General features: G+C 36.3%; 2 protein-coding genes across 2 annotated transcripts in view; one reads left to right on the top strand and one right to left on the bottom strand.

Annotated features, from left to right (window-relative positions):
* Positions 1–13200, top strand: part of LOC127855142 (uncharacterized) — a 368604-nt gene extending 355404 nt beyond the window's left edge. The window contains exon 5 of the mRNA XM_052390544.1: positions 13187–13200. The gene's annotated coding sequence lies outside the window, so the exon portion shown is untranslated. The remainder of the gene's footprint in view (positions 1–13186) is intronic.
* LOC127855131 (uncharacterized) overlaps positions 1–25213 on the bottom strand; it is a 188405-nt gene that overhangs the window by 64726 nt on the left and 98466 nt on the right. Inside the window, exons 20-23 of the mRNA XM_052390515.1 lie at positions 15819–16043; positions 7453–7598; positions 2716–2806; positions 372–496 (exon numbers count right to left, since the gene is read on the bottom strand). Of these exons, the coding sequence (XP_052246475.1) occupies positions 372–496; positions 2716–2806; positions 7453–7598; positions 15819–16043 (587 nt within the window). The remainder of the gene's footprint in view (positions 1–371; positions 497–2715; positions 2807–7452; positions 7599–15818; positions 16044–25213) is intronic.

The following is a 25213-nucleotide window of genomic DNA, read 5'->3' as shown; positions in this document are numbered from 1 at the left end:
CTAACTAGTCGCCAGCGCAAGTTGGCAGTATGTCGCATGCAAAAGGTAAAATTGCACGATTTATTTCATGAGAAAATCATTATAAAAATATACAGCTTAACCTTTGCCTGAAAATGTAACTGGTTAACTGGTCGTTTCGGTAGGTTACCCTACCGGTTAACCTCTTGCATCCGTAATATTAATAGAAGTGGTGGCCATCCTTTGCCTTTAACCAAAACAATTTGAGAATCTCTTATATAAAAAACATGCAAACAATATTGATGTATCATCAAATTAAAACTCTATTGACAAGAGATATGTAAATTTTTACAGACGTCAATCAAGCATGGTATTCACTCCTGCAAGTAACTTAAGAATATACCGGTACATACAGTAGTAGTTTTCTGTTCATTTATGGTCATCTCCCCATCCTCTGTTGTTGTTATTGTTGTTGTGTTTACAACTTCCACTTCCAGATTCATCATATGTACTACACTTGTAACTTTCTGCAATGAGCCTGTGCAAATAAAGGAGTACATTTATAGATGTGAATAAGTTTAGAAACCTAATACATATTTGATAAAATTATATTAAATCATGTTAATTTTTATTTTTTGGAAAACACTTAAAACATGTATACTTAAATGTAGAAGGGTAAGACAGGCCTTTTCTTGCGTATCTACGGGTCCGTTATACAGACCCATTCAAAATTCAATAATAAAATAAATTATAATCACACTTTGAAAATAAAACATCCCAATACTATTTCAAACAAGAAACCGTCGGAGACGGGTGATGCTCCCCGAAGTTGTTTTTGTCACAAATTGCACTATATATTCAGATAAAAGGAAACGTCTAGTAGTTGGGGGGATAATAACTGCACTATATGTACAGTTTATAGAAAATTTCAAAGGGCCATAACTCTGTAAAAAATCATCCGACCTTAACCGGCTGATAATACGCACAGCTCATGTTAGTAGTGAAGCTTCCCATAAAGTTCATTGAATTCCGGTCATAAGTTGCTAAGAAATAGCCCGGACAAGAATTGTGCACAGACGGACGGACACACGCACGGACAGACGAAGAAACGATTATATGCTCCCTCCAAAAAAAAATTGGGGGAGCATAACAAGATTAGTGTTTTATGATTATTATATCTCAATTGTATTTACATAACATCTCAACAACTATAATCTATAGGCGTGTTTTCATATAATAAGAATGATTGTAAGAGTTATATAAGTTTTCCCAAAGAGGACTTAATGAGTGAAAAAAATAAATGTAAATTTGCAAGCCCCCTACCAGTTTCATGAATACCCCTATCAATAAAAATGCCCATTAAATCAGTTTTTTAAATCAGCGCCGCAATATGCAGATGATTGACATCTGGCTTTAAAAGTCAGGCATATAAAAGGTACATTGGTTATCTTGTGCATACAATTTATCATCATACTTTCTGTGATCTTTAAAAAAAACTGCATAACAAGCATTCAGTGGAATTATATTTTTATTTACAGTCATTTGGCATTGCAAATACACATAAAAAGGTTTTGAATAATCATCTTATCGTGTTTAATATGTACAAGTTCAATTAACTGTGTACTAAGTACCATGATCATTGATTAATTAACATAGACATGACCTTTGACCATTGGTGAAAACCATGAGATCTTGTATAATTCCCACAGGTCCCATTATTATTCAATACCAAGTCGTGTCTTTGTTTTGTCACAAGAATCTATGGCAATTTATATAAAACTACAGTTTCACACAATAATTCTATTATATTAACCTCTATTGTAATCATATTAATTTTTAACAGTTTCAGAAAAATCGAAGTGTAAACCTGACCATTATGTCAGAGACTGTTTTATTAATTATAAAAGGTTGATGAAGGGAAAGTCTGCCGATAATATTCATCACCAGAAATGTTGCATATGTTGAATATTCGGCTCATTTTTTGTTTAACAGAGCATTTTTAAAATGCTAATATACATTTTAATATTTATTTTGTACAATTGTAAAGTGTTAAATATTCTATGTTTTGATTCTACAAAATCGATATGCAAATACATCAATTATGAATATAGAGATGTTTTCATTTTAATTCGATCAATTCCCGCTGTACACATGCGTAGACAAACTGCAACAGGTTAAAATATTTAAACCAAACATGTAATTTCTTAAACTACAGATCTAACACGAGCTGTGTTTGTGAAACACAATGCCCCCTACTGCGTCGCTTTGAAGCCACATATTTGACCTTTGACCGTGAAGGATGACCTTGACCTTTCATCACTCAAAATGTTCAGCTTCATGAGATACACATGCATGCCAAATATCACGTTGCTTTCTTCAATATTGCAAAAGTTATAAATTATTGCAAAAGTTTAACCAAGGTTAAAGTTTTCCACAGAATGACAGACAGACGAGCAAAAACAATATACCTCCGATCATTCGATCCGGGGGCATAATAAACATTGTTGAAAATTGAAACATAAAATATCAAACCTTCTATATTTGAATGGATATTATTCGACATGTTTGTACAATCTATTATTGCAACATGGAACATATCAGCTGAATACTCAAAACGTGCTACATTTCTGGTGAAAAATATTATTGGCGGTCTTTTCCTTCCATAGTAACAGCAATGAGTCAGTTTGTTTCACGTGCACTTATAAGACTGACATAGGCACAATATCACAAGTTAGAATTGTACACGCTATTACTTACTGTAGAAATCTTCTCCTTCAAAGGATACCGTTGTAGCCACATCCTCCATTTCATGTATCATGTTTGTAGTTAAAAGCTTTGGTTCAAATACCTAAAAGTGAAAACAAATACTAAATTTATTTCATTGTATACCATAAAGAAAAAAAGTAGCTATTCGGTGGCAGGTGTTTGGAAATCCCATATCTGACTTGTATGACATGGGATACAGTTTCATTGTATGTCTACCTGGCGAAGGACAAGAAGATTGTCAGGTGTGCAAATGACTTTCAGCCCAAGTCCCTTATTATTTAACAAAATATTTAAAAACTGCCCAACAGTAATAACCTTTGAAGAAAAAGAACAAAACCAGAAGCTCATATTCATACGCGTCAAATGACGCAATTTCAGGTACACTTCCGCAATTATCTGGAAGCCATGTTTGTTTAGGACCAGATTCATTTTCAAACTCAGCTAAGAAATCATAAGTCTGATTAGACCAAGTTTTATTAAAAACTACAACAAACAAGAGCTGTCAGAGGACAGCGCGCTCGACTATGCTTAACAGTATACTAACCGAAAATTGTTCATATTCAATAATTAATTAGACGATCTTTCATAAAAAAAAGGATTTAAACAAAAAATTGGGGGGGGGGGTAGAGGGGTGAGAGGGGGGGGGGGGTATAATGTGGGGTGTGGTAATTTATAACTAGATGTTGAAAAAAAAAGGGGGGGGGGTAGGTGGGATGGGGGTAGGGGGTGAGAGGGGGGTATAATGTGGGGTGGGGTAATTTATAAGATGATGTTTAAAAAAAAATTGGGGGGGGGAGGTTGGGGAGGGGGAAGGGATTCTGGGTAGGGGCGTGGGGTATTGTATGGGTGGAATCCATTGTGGTATTCAGGTAAGTGTTGTTTTGTCAAAGTAATAATAAATGTGATCATAAATAAAGAAGTTATGGCAATTTAAGCAAAATGTTCAATTATCTAAGTGTAAAAGGGGCCATAATTATGTCAAAATACTGTGGTCTGCTTTGGTTTATAGGTTGGGGTCATGTCGGTTAACAAGTATGCAACATATAAAAGCAATAGGTCAAAGGATATAGGAAATATTTGGGGTAGTACGCAAACTTTAACATAGATTAATCAATACTATGCATATTCTAGGTATAAAAGGGGCAATAATTATGACAAAATGCTTGATAGAGTTGTCTGCCCTTGTTTGTAGGTTAGGGTTATGTTGGTTAACAAGTATGCAAAATATGAAAGCAATTTGTCAAGGGACAATGAAAATAAATGGGGTAGTACGAAAACTTTAACATTTGCTGAATATTCTAAGTGGAAAAGGGGCCATACTTATAACAAAATGCTTGATAAAGTTGTCTGCTCTCGTAAATACGTTTGGGTCATGTTCGTAAACAAGTATGCAAAATATGAAAGCAATATGTCTAGGGACAAAGAAAATATTGGGGGTAGAACGAAAACTTTAAAATTTGCACGCTAACGCAGACGCCGGGGTGAGTAGGATAGTTCTACTATATATATTTCATATATAATAGTCGAGCTGAAACTGTCTTTTGGAGCATTCCCAAGGTTTCAGTATAGTTAGAAAACTAACCACAACCAATTGCACTGGTTTTCAAAAAGGACCACATAATAGCCAGATAACGCAAAGAATATAAATGAAACCGATCGTTACTCCACGACAATATAAAGAATGGTTAAATCATGAAAATACGAATATAAGGCAAGCACTGTATAAAGATTAAACACAAGAAACACCTGGTAATAAATGCATGTAAGAATGTCATTGATTTTGGTTGACAAGTTCCAGAGATTATGCCCAGCAATGCAAATGTCCTTATCCGAACAAGAGAAAAGTTCATGCAGATAACAAATATGAAGAAAATTGCTCAATTCAAGCAGGAATAAACTTAAGTATAGGTAAAATTAATCAAAAAACTATTCTTGTTGCTTCTTGACATTGATCCCCCACACACAGTAATAAAAAGTTCTTAACCAAGTTTCTTATATGTCATCCATAAAATAACTACCTGAAAATGTGTTTAATGAACATGGAAATAAAGGCATATCATCAAATAGCTTCCTGAAAAATTGTTGCAGAATTACCGCTAAACTTAAGCAAGCACAGGTTACCCATATCTACAAGAAAGACGATCCATTCATTGAAAGCAATTATAGACCAGTTAGTATCCTGCCCACAATGCCAAAGATATATGAAAGAATCATTAGCAACCAACTCATTGAACACTTTATTAATAATGTTTTCCACCCTTATCTATCAGCATTCAGGTCATCTTATGGTTGTCAGTCAACTTTATTGAAATTAGTAGAGGATTGGAAACTGGCCCTCGATGAAAACAAGTATGTAGGTGCTGTTTTAATGGACCTGTCTACAGCGTTCGATTGTTTACCTCACAATCTAATTGTACTTAAACTTAAGGCCTATGGGTTAACTGAGCATAAATGTCAATAAATGTTAAATTATCTATCAAACAGGTCTTAAAGGGTTAAAATAAACAATTGTACAAGTAAATGGCAAGAAATCATAAAGGGAGTGCCCCAAGGCTCTATACTCGGCCCTCTGATCTTCAACATATTTATCAATGATATGTTTTATTTATTTAGATAGGTCAACCCTGTATAATTATGCAGATGACAATACCCTGTCGTTCACAAAAAAATAAATACCTTTAAGGAAACTATTGGAATAGAGAGTAAATCCCTGATTAACTGATTCAATATAAACCAAATGCAAACCAACGCCGATAAGTTCCAGGCAATATGTGTATGTAATAATACAAATAAAAAATTAAAATCATTTACTACAGGTCAAAATGAAATTATATGTGAACAAGAAGTAAAACTCTTAGGTGTGGAACTTGATTACCAGCTAAACGTTGATCTCCAGGTTACAAATGTGTGCAAAACGGCAGCAAAACAATTAAATGCACTCCAAAGACTAAGCAAGTTGCTGAATTAAAAACTAGGTTAATTATCTTTAAATCATTTATCAGGTCAAACATTAACTTTTGCCCCATAATCTGGCATTTTTGTAGTGAATCCAACACAGACAAACTAAAAAAGATGCAGTTCAGAGCCCTTAAAATTGTTTTAAATGATTATGAATCAAGTTATGACGCACTATATAAAAAGGTTAACAGTACTACTCTTCACTTAAACAGGTTACGCCTCATTGTATCAGAAACATTTAAAGTTATCCACAATTAATCCCCAAAATATCTAAAATCCTTGGTTAAAGTCAAATTTTCTAATTATAATGTCAGGTACTCAAACATCCTAAAGACGCAACATGTAAGAACAACAAGGTATGGCAAAAATCCTTTCGTTCTGAAGCTGTCCGGGTGTGTAAACAGCCTGCCAGAGGACTTACGCACAGTCGACAAATACAAAGACTTTGTACGGCTGACCCAACCTGGACGGATCCAAAATGCAAATGCGCCATGTGTGAGTTATCTGCTTCTCACGCTTTTGCTTGTTCTTGTTGTCCTGCTTATTTAATAGTATCTTATGGTTTATACTTTTTCAGTTAACCCCTTGTTTGTTCTGCTTGGTTACTCTTTTCACGTTATTTATTGTATGTTACCTTTTTCTTTGGTATCTACCCTTTGTCTTATATGTATGTGTTTTTTGCATGCAAAATAGTATGCTCTTAATGTAAACTTGTACATAATTGTTGTTGTATGTGCTTTAACATGTACTTTAAATGCTTATATAATATGCTTAATATTTATTTATTTTTTAGCCCATTTATACTTGTTATACTATATACATTTGTTTGTCGGGAAATAGCTCATGAGCTAATGTTTACTTTTGTTCATATCCGACGTTAAATAAAGATCCTTGCATCTTGTACCACCTAATATGCATATGTATACTGTCTGGAAACTAAAAATAAAATTCCGTCTCACTTGGATCATAAGTTCTTGAAATCTGGCTCACAAATTAAAATATCACACACAAAACAACACAAAATGTCACCTTTGATCAATAGCATAATTGTTCATATTGGATTCATTATTTAACAAGTGATGAGTTTGTGAAACACTATGTCCCCATATATTTGACCTTTGACCTTCAATGATGACCTTGACCTTTCATCACTTAATGATGTGCAGCTCCTTGAGATACAGGTGCATGCTAAATATCAAATTGCTTAGCTCAATATTGCAAAAGTGTACATTAAATGAGCGATTTTGACCCATATATTTGACCTTTGACCTTGAAGGATGACCTTGACCTTTAACCACTCAAAATGTGCAGCTCCATGAGAAACACATGCATGCCAAATATGAAGTTGCTATCTTCAATTTTGCAAAAGTTATGGCAAAATGTAAAAGTTGGAGCAAACAAAGCAACAAACTTACAGACAGGGCAAAAACTATAGTGGTGGGGGCATAACAATATTAAGAATTTAATGGCTTATTAAGATTTTACAAACATAATATTTTGAATAAATTTGTTTCGCTCTTTACATTTCAGATATGCATTTTGATGTGTTAGTATTCCCTTATAAAATAAAATTAAATTTAAGACCTTTCTTAATAGATTCAATTTATAAAGGCATCCTTTCAAACGTAAACATACTGATGAACCTCAAACAGCATATATACTGAACAGGGTGCAAGTTACTTGCGAGCTTTTCAGATATAATGCTGGTTGCATATAGCCATTTTTACTTTGTTTCCGAACGGGAACGGGTTAAAATGGACTGCCAGTTACCTGAGTGGTGAACCACAAGTCCCAGACCTGATGATCTTGATAGAGACATATCATGTGCAGGTCCAGTATATGACCCCGGCTGCTGTTCCCTGCCATCAGATACAAGTCCGTCTGATCATGGCTGTCAGCAACGTTGATCAATATCTCTGTAAACAATAGGACATATTTGTATTGACTTGCTACGTGCATCAAAAAGACTATTGCCAAGCAATATATGTCCCCTACCGGCTCCACCATTGTCAGAATTTTTTATTTGTTGCCATAACAACCATAATTGTTGACGTAGGAACAAAATGAAATAACGTGCCATCTATCCATGTTTCAAGTTTCATGAAAAATATGAAGAACTTTTAAAGTTATCGCAGGATCCAGAAAAGTTAGACAAACAGACTGACGGACTGACAAACTCAGACACACAGAGCACAAACCATGCGTCCCATCCGGTGAATCTGGTAGGGGACAATAAAGCAAATCAACACACAATACACACAAATCTCTAGATACAGACTTAGTTGATCCATTAGCAATCTACTTTAAATCTGATATCAAATCAAATAATATTTTTTTGCATTGAGTTTTAATTTAGATTGAATGCAATAGGATACAAAAAATGTTTTATTGCATCATATGCAGAAATGCCAAAAACTTGCTTCCAAGGGACATCCTGAAAATCACGCGAAAATAAATTTAATTTCTGTAAACAACTACCCTACGTTTGGATGGAACTAATCATCTTCATAACTCATTGAATTTCTTATTGCCTGTTACGTTTTCAATTGCATGCTAGCAGACAATATTTAAATTCATATTGTCAACAAATAAAAATGAAGTGAAACATGCATTGTAAAACTTGTTAAAGCTGTCAATTATTCAAAAGATACATCACATGCATGAAACACATGTTATTTTCACACGTGTATTGCACCAAACTGTAGATAATCACGCTAAAACTGTTCCCGAATGATGGTTAGCCTTACATTTATTATAATTGAGCCATTATGCAAAAAACACATCGTACGCCGTAATATTTGAATGTCAAGAAAACACTCTATACTAGAATGGAAGGTTGGAGAAAAAAGCAGGAGCCAATACTCATCTGCGTTAAATTGGAATAAGCAATATAACGGAGCGTGTTATTTTGGATTTAATGTGTATAAAAATAGTTTCTATGTTTGTTGCAATTTACAAGCATGAATGTAAAAACAATTGGGCTGTTCAATATTGCACATTTATATATTTTTTTTAAATACTCATATGTTCAATTGTATAGTTTGCACTTATAAAATCACTACAACGTAATATTGGCTAGCAATATCGAGATTATTGAGCAAAGTATGTTATGATCGACTTGAACCCATCTGCCACCAGTGTCTTTCTATGAAATATAACTAGTACACAAATATTTGTATCTTAAAGGGGCCTTTTCACATATTTTGGCATTTTTTAACTTATTCATTAAATGCTTTATATTGATAAATGTAAACATTGGATCATAAAAGCTCCAGTAAAAAATCAAGAAAAAAATTTAAAAAAGGAAAAGAACATTGCCAGGAGCAGGTTTCGAACCAGTGACCCCTGGAGTCCTGCCAGAATCCTGAAGTAAAAACGCTTTAGCCTACTGAGCTATTCCGCCGAGTACACATTCTTGACGTATTTTATACCTTATATACGCAATCTTCGTAGTTTCACAAAATTTAACGACAAAAACAGAACTCTCCAAATTATTCAATCGTTTCGCGTTGCAACGCTTTATAATTTTTAGGTTTTAAAATCGTCAAAAGATGCATATAATGGCTATATTAGAGCATGGTTAATGTTCAGTATTATTGTTTCCTCACAAATATCATAACTAAAACGAAAACTTACGAATCTGAAACAACTTTTTTCAATTTTGTCAATTTACCAAAGCGTGAAAAGATCCCTTTAAACACGTGTAATGTATATTATATTTATTTCTGAAATCATGTTTCAACGTGACATCATGAAAGTCAACAACTGTTTTGTTTAGCATGACTTTAAGTAAGTAAGTATCCTTCAAAATTCGGTTCCAGCACTGAAAGAGTTAATTTAGTTTTACTTTCTTCATATATTATATGAAATGACAACTCCTTAATGATTATACATGATTTTTGTTAGTAAGCAAAATGATGATTGGTATTAATGTTTTGTTGATGCATGGTTACCATTCAAGTAAATTATCAAAGAGGACGTTAATAATTTATTTTTGTTGTTGATTGTAGTTTGGAAGTGGTATATTGTATTAAGCTTGTCAACTTAAATTTTGTTTTAAATTGTAGTTGTCATGCGTTGCTTTTATTGCCAAGTGTGTACGTAGCCTAATAGACAAGCGACATTTACTAACCGAATTTCATACATTCAACTTTTTCAATAATCACCAAAACTTTTCAATATTTAATGACACTTTTTTAACAGAACAGAACAGACAGTTTAATTATGATTAAAGCATATACAGTTCATCGTCAAAATAACAATATAGTAATAATAAATACATATAAATACTCATGCATCAAAACACAAACAAATTTGTTTATGCATTTTTACTAGTATATGATTTTGTGAGAATGTAATATGTAAACAATGGCTCTTTCTTAATTGTTATCGACATTAAATGGATGTTAATTGATTAGTTCCTTGTAAAGAAATAGTGATGGAGTGTCATTAACATCAGTTTGCCATTTTGAAATGAACATATCATGTAGTAATATATTGCAAAACATAACAATAAAACTGTTCACATTAACAGATTCTGGATATATCCACACGTCATTAAAACCTTATTCTTACAAAAGTTTTGAACGTTTGATGCCCATGACTTGGAGGGAGGGTAATCACATGCTTCTTTATATTGTCTACGAATAATATTGCTTAAAATACAGTTGGACGATTTTTTTGTTGGACAATTTCAGACATCGGGAAAGCCCGTCAGTCTGTAGGACATTGCCGACGAACAGTAAAAAATGCCGATGGTGAAATGCAAGATCGTCGGACTTACTGTCCGGTAATTTTGCTTTCAAAAAATTGTAACCCAATTGCAGTTTGCACACCATTATTTTGTGGTTACCGGATTATGATATTTCCGATATTAAAAAGCTCACTTTCGCCAAATTTTGTGAGTTAGTAGTACATTGCAGCATCGTAAATTCCAATAATTATTACAAACGCGAATAGTGTCACATAATTAAGAGTGCATTCTACTCACGAAAAGAAATCTAAAAATTATTGTTTGAAAATTGAAACTGACGGATATGATTTGATTTATATGTTTCTGGATCTGTGTATAATCATATTCATGTTCATAGTCTGCTTTATTATGTTTGTCACTTTTATACAGTTTACTGTTATTGCATGTCAGTGAAATGGATACAATAAAAGGTTAACGTATTAAATATATAAATAACTCTGCATTAAATACATCAATAACACTCAATTATGTATGTTTAGATATGTAAATATTTTTCCAAAATTGAAAAATACATTTTTTATTTATTTCTTCATATCAGGCTGTTCACACTATTTTTGCCTTTTCATAAATCAACATCATGTTAAAATTCTCTTTTTCAATTGACTTTGCAATGTCCATCTGTAATTAAACACTTGAATTTGAGGCCTGTAAAATTAACATTTGGCCTGTAAATTATTCCTTCTTTGTAGGCCAGTCTGGCCTATAAGAAGTGACTGTCTTTCCCCATGTCAGCAATTTTAAGAAATATTTAACTGCTCGTACATATCGACATATATACATCGGGTATCTACCAACTTCGGCATCAAAGCATGTGAATTTGTAGAAGTTTTTACATTTAAAAGTCATTTGCAGAATTTGCGTTGGACTCGCTAAATATTTTCAGCTTTAGTAAATCCTTACACCTCGCTTCCATAATTAAAAATCAATGCAGAATAGGCATCAAACAGATTAAACATGATTTTAACAGGTACATTCAAATATCTTGTAATCGCAAATAATGAGTTCATCGCCTTGACTTGTATAAATACACCGCTGCTTGACATTACTTTTCCTAGATAATTCCAATTTTTCATGATTTTGAGAGAGTTGATGTAATAAACCTAATAATATCCCTTTATTAAATCTTATTTTATGAAAGATGACAATTTTTGTCTTGTCGACAGTGACATTTATATTCCACTGTGTGCAATACTCAAGCAAATTGTTCAGATAAGATTGTAAGATTGTAATCAGCGGATTCAGAGATAAACACTTCATTGACGTCGAATAAAAGAAGATAGATTGATAATTGATTAATAGAAATGCCCGCATTTCATTTCAGCTTGTAAGTGCAACTCAATATTTATTTATTGTTTATATTACTTACACTAATGATTGAAGGACATATATTGCGTCTCTTGTACTAAAGCTCGGCTTGAAACCCCACTGTGCGTCTGTAAAAATTGCATTAGCAGTAACCCAATTGTGTAAGCTGAGTTAAGTATATAAGTGAATAACTTTTCAAAATAACTCACAAGGGTTTTACCTCAATAATTATTTGGTATAAATATGTTTATACAGGGGAATTATCAGACCCATTAACCAGCTGTGTGGAAATTTCCCAGACTTGAGAATATGATTAAATTACAGTTCCAATGCGTTACCTATTACATGGACACTTTCTTGAACATATTTGTAAACGAGGGCTGTTTGTAAAACATGCATGCCCCCCATATGGGCTGTCCGTTGTAGTGGCAGCCATTGTGTGAATACGATTTTTGTCACTGTGACCTTGACCTATGACCTAGTGACCTGAAAATCAATAGGGGTCATCTGCGGGTCACGATCAATGTACCTATGAAGTGTCTTGATCCTAGGCAAAAGCGTTCTTGAGTTATCATCCGAAAATCTTTTTACTATTTCTGGGCACCGTGACCTTGACCTTTGATTGTGTGACCTCAAAATCAAAAGGGGTAATCTGCAAGTCATGATCTATCTACCTATGAAGTTTCATGATCCTAGGCGTATGCGTTCTTGAGTTATCATCCGAAAACCATTTTACTATTTCGGGTCACCGTGACCTTTGACCTAGTGACCTCAAAATCAATAGGGGTCATCTGCGAGTAATGATCAATCTACCTATGAAGTTTCATGATCCTAGGCGTATGCGTTCTTGAGTTATGATCCGGAAACCATTTTACTATTTAGGGTCACCGTGACCTTGACCTTTGACATAGTGACCTCAACATCAATAGGGGTCATTTGCAAGTCAAGATCAATCTACCCATGAAGTTTCATGATCCTAGGCGTATGCGTTCTTGAGTTATCATTCAAAAACCATTTTACTATTTCGGGTCACCGTGACCTTGACCTTTGACCTAGTGACCTCAAAATCAATAGGGGTCATCTGCGAGTAATGATCAATCTACCCATGAAGTTTCATGATCCTAGGCGTATGCGTTCTTGAGTTATCATTCAAAAAACATTTTACTATTTCGGGTCACCGTGACCTTGACCTTTGACCTAGTGACCTCAAAATCAATAGGGGTCATCTGCGAGTCATGATCAATGTACCTATGAAGTTTCAAGATCCTAGGCCCAAGCGTTCTTGAGTTATCGTCTGACAACCACCTGGTGGACGGACCGACCGACCGACAGACCGACATGAGCAAAGCAATATACCCCCTCTTCTTCGAAGGGGGGCATAATAATATTGTCAGATGAACACGCCTTATGTTTACCTAATTGTTTTGTGGCCATGACAATTTCTTCAAATGATATGTGCCTATCGAGCCTGGATAAGAACTTTCAGAATTATGGTTACTGTCAAAATAACGAACACAATTTATACTGTACTCATTATTTAACTACCTTCATTCTGTGCAGGTTTTTAAAGTGTTAAACAATTATTTTACATAAAATGTTTCTCCGTTCGGGTTGGCAGTTTTTTAAAAACATTTTCCAAAATTCTTTAGGTGATTTTGATTTCACACTGTCTATCTTGCGTCCTAACGTATGATTAAAATCGGACTTGCATTAACGACAATTATATGCTTTCTTTTTTCAAATCATGACAGGCAATTAATCTTGTTATTCATTTTGGTATATCTGTACAAAACATTATTATATTCGTTTTGCTTTTGTTCACATTCCGCACACCATTTTTGTTTATTTTTGTCAACTGAATCGAAGTTATTTGAAACGGAGTTAATAGTGCATGCACAACACAAAATAACTTTAGACATAATATATACTGAGTAAACATTGAAACTAAGTCCTCTGTGTCATCATTAATTTCAATCCCGCATAAAAGACTTGACTGAAAAAGTACAATATTGCTCAATAATTGGGAAATAAAAGATTCTCTGTTAATAGAATATCATTTAACAAATTGTATTGGTCCTCGTGAATTTTGTTTTGCTAGTTCTTCCAGTTTTTAGATTACATTCAATGATTGGACAATTCATTAAAATCTTTTATTTAAAAATGAACAATATTTTCAAAATTCGCCGACAGTGTTTATAGCTAGTCAACTACTAAACTTTGCCCACGTTATTCTTCCAATATTCTTATCATTATGTAATTTACTGTTAACAACTCAAAAATGTGTAGCCATACATATATCTAACAATCCGTCCGCAAAGCGGTTTGAAATCAAATCACAAATGGTCCTTGGCAAAGATTGTCAATGTCTATCATATCGAGATTAATCAAACTACGATCATACGCAATATAATCTAACTTTCGTCCAATGCTTGAATTTGTATTCCCCGTTACATGAAACTGCACTATTCTTGCTAAAATTATTAATATCTGATTAAATAATCTGAAAAATATCCCCATCAAATCGAGCGTGAACAGGTGAATTTTAGGGTGCTTTATATGTTACCCCAATATACATGTCATTTTTAGAATTAAAATAAATGTTATCAAGTTTAATCCATAGTAGACAATCTATTACAATTTTTTGCAAAAGGTACTATTTTTTGGTAAATTATATCTCATATACACAACAATTCCACCACTTGCGCGTTTCGCATGCCTATTTTGATAGCGTCTATATCAATGTTTAAGGTCAATATATAATTCCAGACAATTTTATATTAGATTTTGAAGGAGTCCATGTTTTGGTTAAACAAATGCAGGCTTGGCGAAATTGGAAAACATTTGTTGGTCATCTGGACAGGCATTTTTGAAAATTTGCCTGTCCGGGGAAAATTTAGCCGGACAGAAAAAAAACAACAACACAACTATGTACAATAACATAAACCCTTTATTTAGCTCAACTAGCCACTGCTTTGCACCATCAAAGAAACGTAAAAAAACGACATATTGGATGATGGTCATCCAACGAATTATGTAACAGAGCATCTAATAAGACATACTATATTTAAGTGACCAATGATATCCATTTAGGCATTATAACAACGTAATCTTAAGTAAAAAGAAGTATCGAAAATAAAATTGCGGTTAACGGACACTAACTTGTACAATTAAAAATGATAACTTTTTGGGAGAATTATGACGAGTGCATGTTATAAATATATCACTTGAACATTGTTTATATTTAATGAACAACCTTTTAAAAGCCATGCTTGATAAAGAAATTCATATTTTATATATAATATCGACTCGAAAATATGTCAAAGCTATCAAGATATTTTTTGTTAGAACACAGTTGCCGATTTTGCGACTGAGTTTGAAGTAGGTGTCGTGTAACTAGTTGAAATTGCTAATTGCACATAGCATACTTATTGCAAACATCAAAACAATGAGCGATTTCATTGTCATGATGTAGTAAGCGGTTAGCTCGTTGAGTTTTCTTCTTTGAAAATATATGATTTGTTTGCATTCATTTCACATTTTGCCAGTCGCCAGGACCGACATTCTTGTTAATCCGCCGCTCTAGACCGGCAGACGGGCAATTTCACCAAGCCTGCAAATGATGTCATATTTTGAAAGCAATTTCACAAATTCTGATGATGATGAAATCTTGTCCGCTGTCCTTTAACGTTCAAGGTTACACACTTCACAACACTACCTCATTTTTCCACGATATGATTCTTATCGCACAAACGTGTATATCAAGCTCTGAAGCTGCATACAAATTCTCAAAAAGATTTTAAACAATAAAACAAAGAATGGTCACATTCACTTGTTTTCAATCTCTGCACATGTCACAAACAAGCTTTTATGGCCAAATGGGACTTTTTAACTCAAAATTATTTAAAGACGGATGGAAGAGGGAATAATAAGTGTTAATTTGGCAAAATGCAAACAGACAAACAAGCTAACACTGGCCATTATAGCTGAAACAAACAGATACAATGATAATAATATGTAAAAAAAAACTTCTAAAAAAACAACTTTCTAAGGTTTATTTACCATAGAATACTGTACATACCTTGAAATTCAAACATAGTCATTAAATTGTATGTAAACTGGGCTGTTGTCATATCCAAGCTTTCATTGTTTTCATTGCCCTCATTTGTATCTCTGCAGTAGATGTCAAAACGATGTATTAGCGTTATACCGCTTGTAGGTACGGTGTAGCATTCTTTGTTTGTTCGTTTTTCAAAATACTTCCACATGAGGTGGGCCGACTCTTTGTATCCATTTTCGTAAGAGACTGAAAAGAGCAGAGAATATAATAAGTAATATTCAAGATCTTTGAACCCAGTATTACGCTTGTTATATTTTAGAAAATTATTTAAAAATTATTCCATAATAAACACAAAATTGCCCAGAACAGGGTTAATAGCTTTCTGTATCTGTATCTATTCGAATACGTAGAAGGACCACTTCTGGTATATTTCTACGGGGAGGAGTCTTCAGAAGTGATCTGGGAGGGCTAGTTTAAAGCCCTCGACTGTCTGCATGCGCACCACACTATCGTCCAGGTTGTTCAACGACACAAGTGTTTCCACAAAAAAATAGTTTTAAAACTGGTTTGTTTGAGCACCAGGAACTTTGAATGCACGAGAGTTATTTGTCGGTCTAAAATGTTCGACAATGTAAAGTCGGAGTAAGTTTTTACTTTGACAGTTCTTCGTTGAGGTTTCGATGTCAGGTATTCATCTGGGTCCACTGCCGGCATCATACCCCCTGCGATCTTGTAGAGCATCACCAAACGATTATAGACGCGTCGGTCTTGAAGAAAATTCAGTTTTAAAGTGTTAAGCATATTTGTAACACATCCTTCTTCCTTGGATTTGTAGTGATTCATTATAAAAAGAGCACCAAGACGCTGAACTTTTTCGATCTTGTCAATGTCCTTTTTGAGAAAGGGGTCCCATATGATTGAACCATATTCAAGTTGAGATCGAACCAATGCGATAAAAGCTGTTTTACGACATTCTTGGGGACAGTGTTTTAAATTCCGTCTAAGAAACCCGAGCGTTGAGTTCGCCTTTTTGCAAATGTATGTTATATGATTCGACCAAGTTAAGTCATTTGATATGAGTAATCCGAGGTATGGATTAGAATCTACATGTTTCAATATTGTTTTATCGAACTCGTAGTTGTACGAACTTTTACTTTTCACACTTAGGATGTAACACTTTTTTGCATTAAATTTCATACCCCAGGTTGATGCCCAAACTTCTAGTGAAGCTAAATCTTCTTGTAATTTTACTATATGCGAGATGTTACGTATTTGACGGTATAATAAACAATCATCCGCAAAAAGTCTAACCTGTGATTTTACACTGAGTGTTAAGTCGTTGATATGACATAAAAAAATTAACGGACCGAGTACAGTCCCATGTGGACGCCGGAATCAACATGTATGCTTCTAGAGAGCTAACCTTCAACTGCAACTTTCATAGATCTGTCTTTAAGAAAGGATGACAACCAGGACAGCAAGTGACCTTTAACTCCTTAGTGTGACATTTTTTGTAATCGACGATCATGCGGCACAGTATCGAACGCCTTGCTAAAATCCAAAATTGCAATATCAACCTGTTGTTTCTTTTCAAAAGATGTCAGTAGATCATGCATGGTTATTAATAATTGTGTCTCTGTAGAATAGCAAGATCTGAATCCATGATTTGAATTTGACAGTACAATATATTTGTCAAAATGTTATAAAAGATGGCTACATAGAATATTTCAAGAATCTTGCTTGTTACTGATGTAAGGCTTACTGGTCGGTAGTTCTCAGCTGAATGCCTGTCTCCATTCTTAAATACAGGCGCTACATTCGCGTTTCTCCAATCCTGAGGTAGTTTACCGGTGTTTAACGAATACTGAAAGATTTCATTTAAGGCCGTCGACAGTACATTTGCACAAGTTTTTAAAACAATGTTCGGGATGCAATCAGGTCCACAAGCTTTAGACACATTAATATTTAACAGTTGTTTCAATACACCTTTGGAGTTAATTTGAAGATGAGGTTTTGTCGGAAAAGGTTGAGAATTAAGGTGTTCTTGTACCGACGAAGTGCCATTGTCTATTTTAAACACAGATTGAAATTGTGTCAGTAAAATTTCTGCTTTTTTTTGGCATCAGATAATAAGTTACCTTTCTTTTTCAACGGTGCAACTCCGATGTTATCCTGTTTCTTAGATTTTATATAGTTCCAGAAGGGTTAAGAGTTATGCTTGTCCATACCGTCCTGTATAATTTTATTTATATGATTCTATTTCACTCTACGCATATTTCTTTTGCATTCTTTTTGTATTGTTTGAAACGGCCCGAAGATCCAGTTTTCTTTGCTTGTTTATTAAGATGAGCTTTATTTTTCAAAGATTTTTTTTATGTTTCTGTTCAGCCACGGTAGGTTCTTTTTGACTTGATGTATTTTCGATGGCATGTGTTTTTCGACACTGTTTTAATACCATTTTTAAATATAGACCACAATTCTTCAATGTTAGTAACACCATTAACTTTGTCAGTAATATTGTCCGATCTACACTGGCAATCTTCCTTGATGGCATTCCAATTGGCTTTATTGAATAAAAAAAATGTCCTATGTTTAGAGTTAATTAAATGCGGTTTAATGTCTGAATCTATCACTACCATGTCGTGATCCGAGATACCAGGTACATTTGTAGTACTTTTATTAAATGACGGATTTGTTGTAATTGTTAAATCAAGTAAGTTTCCTTGGCGAGTTGGATCAAAATTTATCTGAGTTATATTATTTTCACTCATGATGTCAATTAAGTGTTGTTGGATAGTTCTATATTGAATGTCCCCGGTACACACGGTAAGGGTGGTCCAATCTGTGTCAGGGCAATTAAAATCACCTGATAAAATAAGTTCTTTCGGTTTGCTGTCATTAAGGCGTTCTATCAATGATTTAAGATTATCAAGGTCCGCCAACTATCTTTTCGGCTTATAAAAAGTTCCGATATAAAGAGTTTTACTCGACTCCAAAGAAATCTTAACTAGTTCAATTTCACAGTCTGTTATAAATTCAATACATTCGACTGAGGTAAAATTGGATCGGTTAACAACAAAAAACACCTCCACCGCGCGTGCCACGGTCATTTCTATTAATAGTGTACCCTTCATGAAAAATTTCTGATGATTTAATTGCGTTTGGCAAAGTTTTTCCCGGTTTCACGCCATGTAGCCAAGATTAAGTTCCACAAATAACATATGGTTTTATTTAACTTTTTGCAATTTTAAATTCTGATGTTTTGTCACGAATAATTCTACAGTTAACATTCAAGATTCTCAAGCTCTGTTTCGGTGATAATAGATAAGGAGATTCATTCATGTGTTATTTACTAGATTATTTCCTAGAAGAAACGCGTGAAGAAGTGTGTCTGCTATTTGTAATACTACTAGAGTTGTGCCTCGGGCTACTTGTATGTAAAGTGTCAAAGACTTCGGATTGTATCGAATCGACTGTAAAATTAAGCCAGGATAGTCGTTCAAACGGATTTGAAAGTTGAAGTTCATAACTTTTAAATGTAAAACTGTCACAGTTTGACTTGATCTTTCCAAGTCTTTAAGTTCAATAGTACAAACAAGACTGGTGTAACCAAATACTACAATCATCACGCGCTAATCCCTCCTGGGACCAAGTAACAGGCATATCACACATTGCACAAGGCCATATAGTTACATTTCTAGCTGGGCCAGGGTTTCGTTCTATGTCGCCGGACATTAGTAAAATAGCAATCATTAGATCACTCCTTTTTTCTGAAAATGCTCTGGGTTTCTGGTGAAAAATTTTCATAGACCTAAATATACATGTTACACTTATTGTTCCTGATTCTTACAATTGTAGTTCTGATCTGTTGTTCACACAGTAGAGTACAAAAACCAAACAAAGAGTGTTTGACCACGTGTAGGACGCCATGATGGAATGGTGGGTGGGATATGGTGCGCGGCTGCTGGGTTGAAAATTAGCCCGACATGATGTTACCCGACTTACTCACACAAATAAAACGATAGATTATGTTCTAAAGAGTTAAATTCACTAAATGTTCTTGCGAAAATATCATTAATTTGCCAAAAAAAATGTACCACATGTTAGAAATTAGAGTGACCATGACCTTAGAAGCTGCAAACAAATGGTTCTGGTATGTGACACGCTGTTATGATGATGCATGAGAGACATTTTTGTTTTTAAACAACATGTCAAAGTGGATTAATAGCTTTATGGGTTTAATTTCCTTCTTGAACAGCATTCTGTAGTAAAACCAAACAAGAGACGTGTTTGTCAGAAACACAATGCCCCCTAATGCGCCGCTTTTTTTTTACCTTGAAGGATGACCTTATCCTTTCACCAATCAAAATGTGCAGCTACATGAGATTCACATGCATGCCACATATCAAGTTGGTATGTTCAATATTTCAAAAGTTATTGCAAAACTTTACTGAAAGGTTACAGTTTTGGTAACAGAATGACGCAATGACAAACAGAAAGAAAGAAAGACAGGCCAAAAACAATATACCCCCGACCTATCGATCCCGGGGCATAAAAAGAAGGATATACATTGTCAAATTGTAAGATGCTATTTCATCATTATTATGCCCCCCTTCGAAGAAGAGGGGGTATATTGCTTTGCTCATGTCGGTCTGTTGGTCGGTCGGTCTGTCTGTCGTTCTGTCAGTCCGTCCACCAGGTGGTTGTCAGATGATAACTCAAGAACGCTTGGGCCTAGGATCATGAAACTGCATAGGTACATTGATCATGACTCGCAGATGACCCCTATTGATTTTGATGTCACTAGGTCAAAGGTCAAGGTCACGGTGACCCGAAACAGTACAATGGTTTTTGGATGATAACTTAAGAACGCATACGCCTAGGATCATAAAACTTCAAAGGTAGATTGATCATGACTTGCAAATGACCCCTATTGATTATCAGGTCACTAGGTCAAAGGTCAAGGTCACGGTGACCCGAAATAGTAGAATGATTTTCGGATGATAACTCAAGAACGCAAACGCCTAGGATCATGAAACTTCACAGGTAGATTGATCATGACTCGCAGATGACCCCTATTGATTTTGAGGTCACAAGGTCAAAGGTCAAGGTCACGGTGACCCTTAATAGTAAAATGGTTTCCGGATGATAACTCAAGAACGCATACGCTTAGGATCATGAAACTTCATCGTTAGATAGATCATGACTCGCAGATGACCCCTATTGATTTTGAGGTCACTAGATCAACGGTCAAGATCACGGTGACCCGAAATAGTAAAATGGTTTTCGGATGATAACTCAAGAACGCATACGCCTAGGATCATGAAACTTCATATATACATTGATCATGACTCGCAGATGACCCCTATTGATTTTCAGGTCACTAGGTCAAAGGTCAAGGTCACAGTGACACAAACGTCTTCACACAGTGGCTGCCACAACAAAGGACAGCCCATATGGGGGGCATGTATGTTTTACAAACGGCCCTTGTTAAAACATATTTTTCAAGTAAAATTAATTTTAATTACTAAATACTTACCTGCTATCATTAGCTATATTGTCCAAAGGTGGGTCAATTACCCGAAATTTTCTGAAGCCGACACCAACATGCTCAAGATTGAGTCTGACCCGGAACATATAATGTCAAGTGGCTTAGCCAAACCGGTTTCACACAAAATCATTCTTCTTCCAATCTAAACAATATTAGTCGAAGAGTGGGGTGGGAGGTGGGACACACTGAGTAAGTATTTAGTAATTAAAATGAATTTTAATTGAAAACATTGTTTTAATATCATAAAAACGTTACCTGATATCATTAGCTGAATTTTCAGCTGTGGCGGGAAGTTTCGCGTATAGCTCATCCATCACAGCAGAATCCATATCCAGGGTTATCAGCCAATCCTGGTTAGAAGGGTATTGACTGACTTCTCGAATAGGCGTAAGTCTTTCTATGTCGTAGAAGACACTACCGTTTGTGCAACCACAAGGGGGCCCAAAAACAATACAATTTGTCTTGTTGGCACTCTAAAAAACGAAGAGAAAAGGAGAAGGTGATCGGATTCCTCCAGAAAGCAGTTTGAAGCACGTCAGAGTGGGGTGTGATTTATGTACACCCACGAGGCCGACAGAGTTCGTAATACATGCAGTCTGATCTTAAAAAGGGATGAATCCCAAGATGAGAGAGAAGAGTAAGCCTTTCTTAAAGTCGAGGTTTCCCAACGAGAATTAGAAGCAGAAGACACATCGCCCTCCCCTCTTTTAAGGGAATGAAGAGTCTCTTGCGAGAACCTCAAATGGACTTAACTCTGCTGAGGTAGAACTTAAAAGCCCTGACTGGGCAGAGGAGCCCATCTTCATCTTCATGATCACAAGTTCTAGAAAGACTTGGGACCATGAAGTGTTTAGAAGTTATAAAAGGGAGTTGATTTTTAGCAAGGAATCCTGGCTGACACAACAAATTGACGGAGCAAACGGAGGAATCAAAACGAAGATGGCCGTCTTCGACAAAATGAGCATGAATTTCACTTCTCCGTTTGACTGAAGCCATAATCAGAAGGAAAAAGGTCTTCCAGGTTAGGAACTGTAACGAAGCCTTATCAAGGGGTTCATAGGGAGCCTTAGTAAGCGACCACAGAACGCAGGCCACATCCCATTTCCGGGTAAGGGATAAACAACAGGGCGTTGAAGTTCCATGGCTCGGTTCAGTTCCGTAATGGCTGGGTCAGTACAGCCTTATGATGACTAACGAAAAAGCCAAAGTATGCGAAAGCATAGATCTTTATCCTTTGATGGAGCTAAGAGAAAGTTTCTTATCATCAAAGAGGTAGATGATAAAATCCGCTATGCGTCTAGCAGAAGGATTGAGGGGATCAATTTTGCCTTCGAATAAACCAGCCAGAGAAGACTTCCAGCCAGCATCATAGACTGTTCTGGTGGACTTTCTCCTTGCAGAGGGAACGAGGGTTGAAGCCCTTATAGAAACACGTTTCTTCTGCAGGGATTGTCGGATAACGGTAAGACGTTTAGGTAGAACATGTTTAGATCCGCATGAAGTCTGCCTCACTGAGATAGGAGATCTGACTGTGAGGAAGTTTCCTGAGACATTCACACAGGATACTGAGAAGGTCGTTGAACCAGTATCTCATGGGCCGCAAGGGGCGACCAGGAGGATCTTGCAAGAGCTCACCCTGATTTACTTCAAGATTTGGGGAATTAGAATGGTGGGGGATAGGCGTAAGCGTGCAGTTGGTCCCAAGAGAACGAAAGCGCATCAACCGCCCACGCTGCTGGATCGTAAACTAGACTCGCGTACATAGGAAGTCTGTGATAGTATTTGGTCGCAAACAGGTCGACCAGTGGATAACCAAACGTGAGAAAAAACTGGTTGGCCACTTCCTGATGAAGTGTCCACTCCTACGGAAGTAACTGGTGTTTGCGAGACAAACCGTCTGCCAGGGCGTTGAAACGGCCTGGTATGTGTCTGGTAGAGAGAGAGATGTTGAAGCTCTTGCAAAAAAAGGAGTAAGTTTCTGGTTTCCAGATACAGGGAGTGAGAATGTGTTCCGCCCTGTGCGTGGATGTAAGCCATGGCATGTAATGTCTGTTGACATTATCACAAAAGAGTCCCGAAGATGCGATTGAAAATGAGAAACAGCACGAAAGACTGCTAGCATTTCAAGATTGTTTTGCAGGTGAGACTCCCGAGGAGACCACATTCCTGAGATTATCGGGCTGAGTGGTTCCAGGTGAGCGCCCCAACCTTCCTTGCTTGCATTCATTTCGAGATGAAAGGAAGATTGCGGGGTAAGAAGCGGTACTCCTGCCAAGATAGTCTTCTCGTCTAGCCACCACTGAAGGTGGGGGACTAAAAACGGAAGGAGGGGAATCTGTGTAAGCAGATTGTCCAGAGACCATTTCAAACGAGCTGAGAGATAGTGCTGAAGAGAACGTAGGAAGAGACGTCCAAACAGTGAAAAGTCAGCAACAGAGCTCAAAATACCGGACTTTCCCTATACCGGAATTCTTGAGCTGTAATGTGAGATTGGGACAGAACCAATTTTACCCGCAGGAGGTCTGATACACTTTGACGTGATTCCCTGACCAGATTGATTTGGGTAAACAAATTCATTCCCACGAAGTTGAAATCCTGAGAAGGAATGAGGTCTGATTTGTCTGCATTGAGAAAGAGCCCTAACGAGAGAAGTTCCGTCCAAGAGAAATCTAGATTCAGTAGAAGCAGTTGACAATCGAGCCAGCCATCGAAATACTGAAGACGTTAATTTCCGTGTGCCCGGAGGTGTGCGCCGACATCAGCCATGAGTTTGGTAAAAACTCATGGGGTTGTAGCCAATACAAAGGGCATTGCCCGAATCTGGTAGACCTTGCCTAGAAAGGCGAAGCGCAGGTACTTCATGTAGTTGGGATGGATAGGAAAATGGAATAATGAATCTTCCAGGTTCAATGACACTCTCCAATACATGGGTTTGATGGAGTTTCGTATGAAGTCTGGAGTCTCCATCTTGAGTCGGTTTGACTAGAAAATTGTTGAACGCCTTAAGTCTATGATCAGTCTCCAGAAGCTGCGTTTCTTTTCAACCAGGAAAAGGCGACTGAAAAAGCCTGGAGAATAAGGGTCGTGAGCCCGTTCTATCGCCTGTTTTTTCTTCAAGAGTCCGAGAATGGAATCTGGAATGTGTGGATGCGGAGATACCAGATCTATAGGGACGCGGGAAAGTGGAGGCCTTTTTTTCAATTGAAAAGTGAAGCATTTTGTAACAAGGGAATGAACCCATGGGTCCGAAGTTATTTTGAGCCATCGATTTGCAGTGCAGAAGTCTGGCCCCGACTAATACCACCTGTATCGGAGGTGGAAACCCTAGGGCTGACCTTGGGGAGGTCCGCCCTCCCCGAAGGCTTGTAAGTCTTCTGATCCGGCTTGTAATTGCCCTTATTGCAGGAGGCATTACCAGATAACTTCTGATAGGAAGACGAACTGATTTGATAGGAAGACGGCCTGTTGGGGGCCGGAGACAGAATGAAAGAACGCCTAGGGAAAAAGTTGTTCTTCTTAGCATTCTTGGCCGGCGGAGCTGCCGGGGACTTAGAAACTGGACGCTTAAAAGCCCCTTGGTGCTGGCCAGAGTTGTTTCTCGCTAAAGAAGCATCGACTTGGTCTTCCTGGTCAGCCGTGATTGCAGCCTGTATCCTGCGTCCAAATAGGGAGTCTGCTGTGAAAGAAGCAGTTCTGAGCGAGTTTACGCCTGGTTCCAACAGCAAATTTGGAGGCAGGGATGAGAAGGTGGGGTCTCTCCGGAACCTTAGCATCTCCGACATTGAAGACGCAGCATAATGTATATTATTGAATAAATGAATTAACAAAGCTATTGTCAAGCAATATGGTCCCCTACCGAGCTCAA

Source organism: Dreissena polymorpha, chromosome 13, assembly GCF_020536995.1.
Source record: "Dreissena polymorpha isolate Duluth1 chromosome 13, UMN_Dpol_1.0, whole genome shotgun sequence".
NCBI lineage: Eukaryota > Metazoa > Mollusca > Bivalvia > Myida > Dreissenidae > Dreissena > Dreissena polymorpha.
The sequence above is the reverse complement of the archived record's forward strand: the minus strand, read 5'-3'. Positions and strand labels throughout refer to the sequence as shown.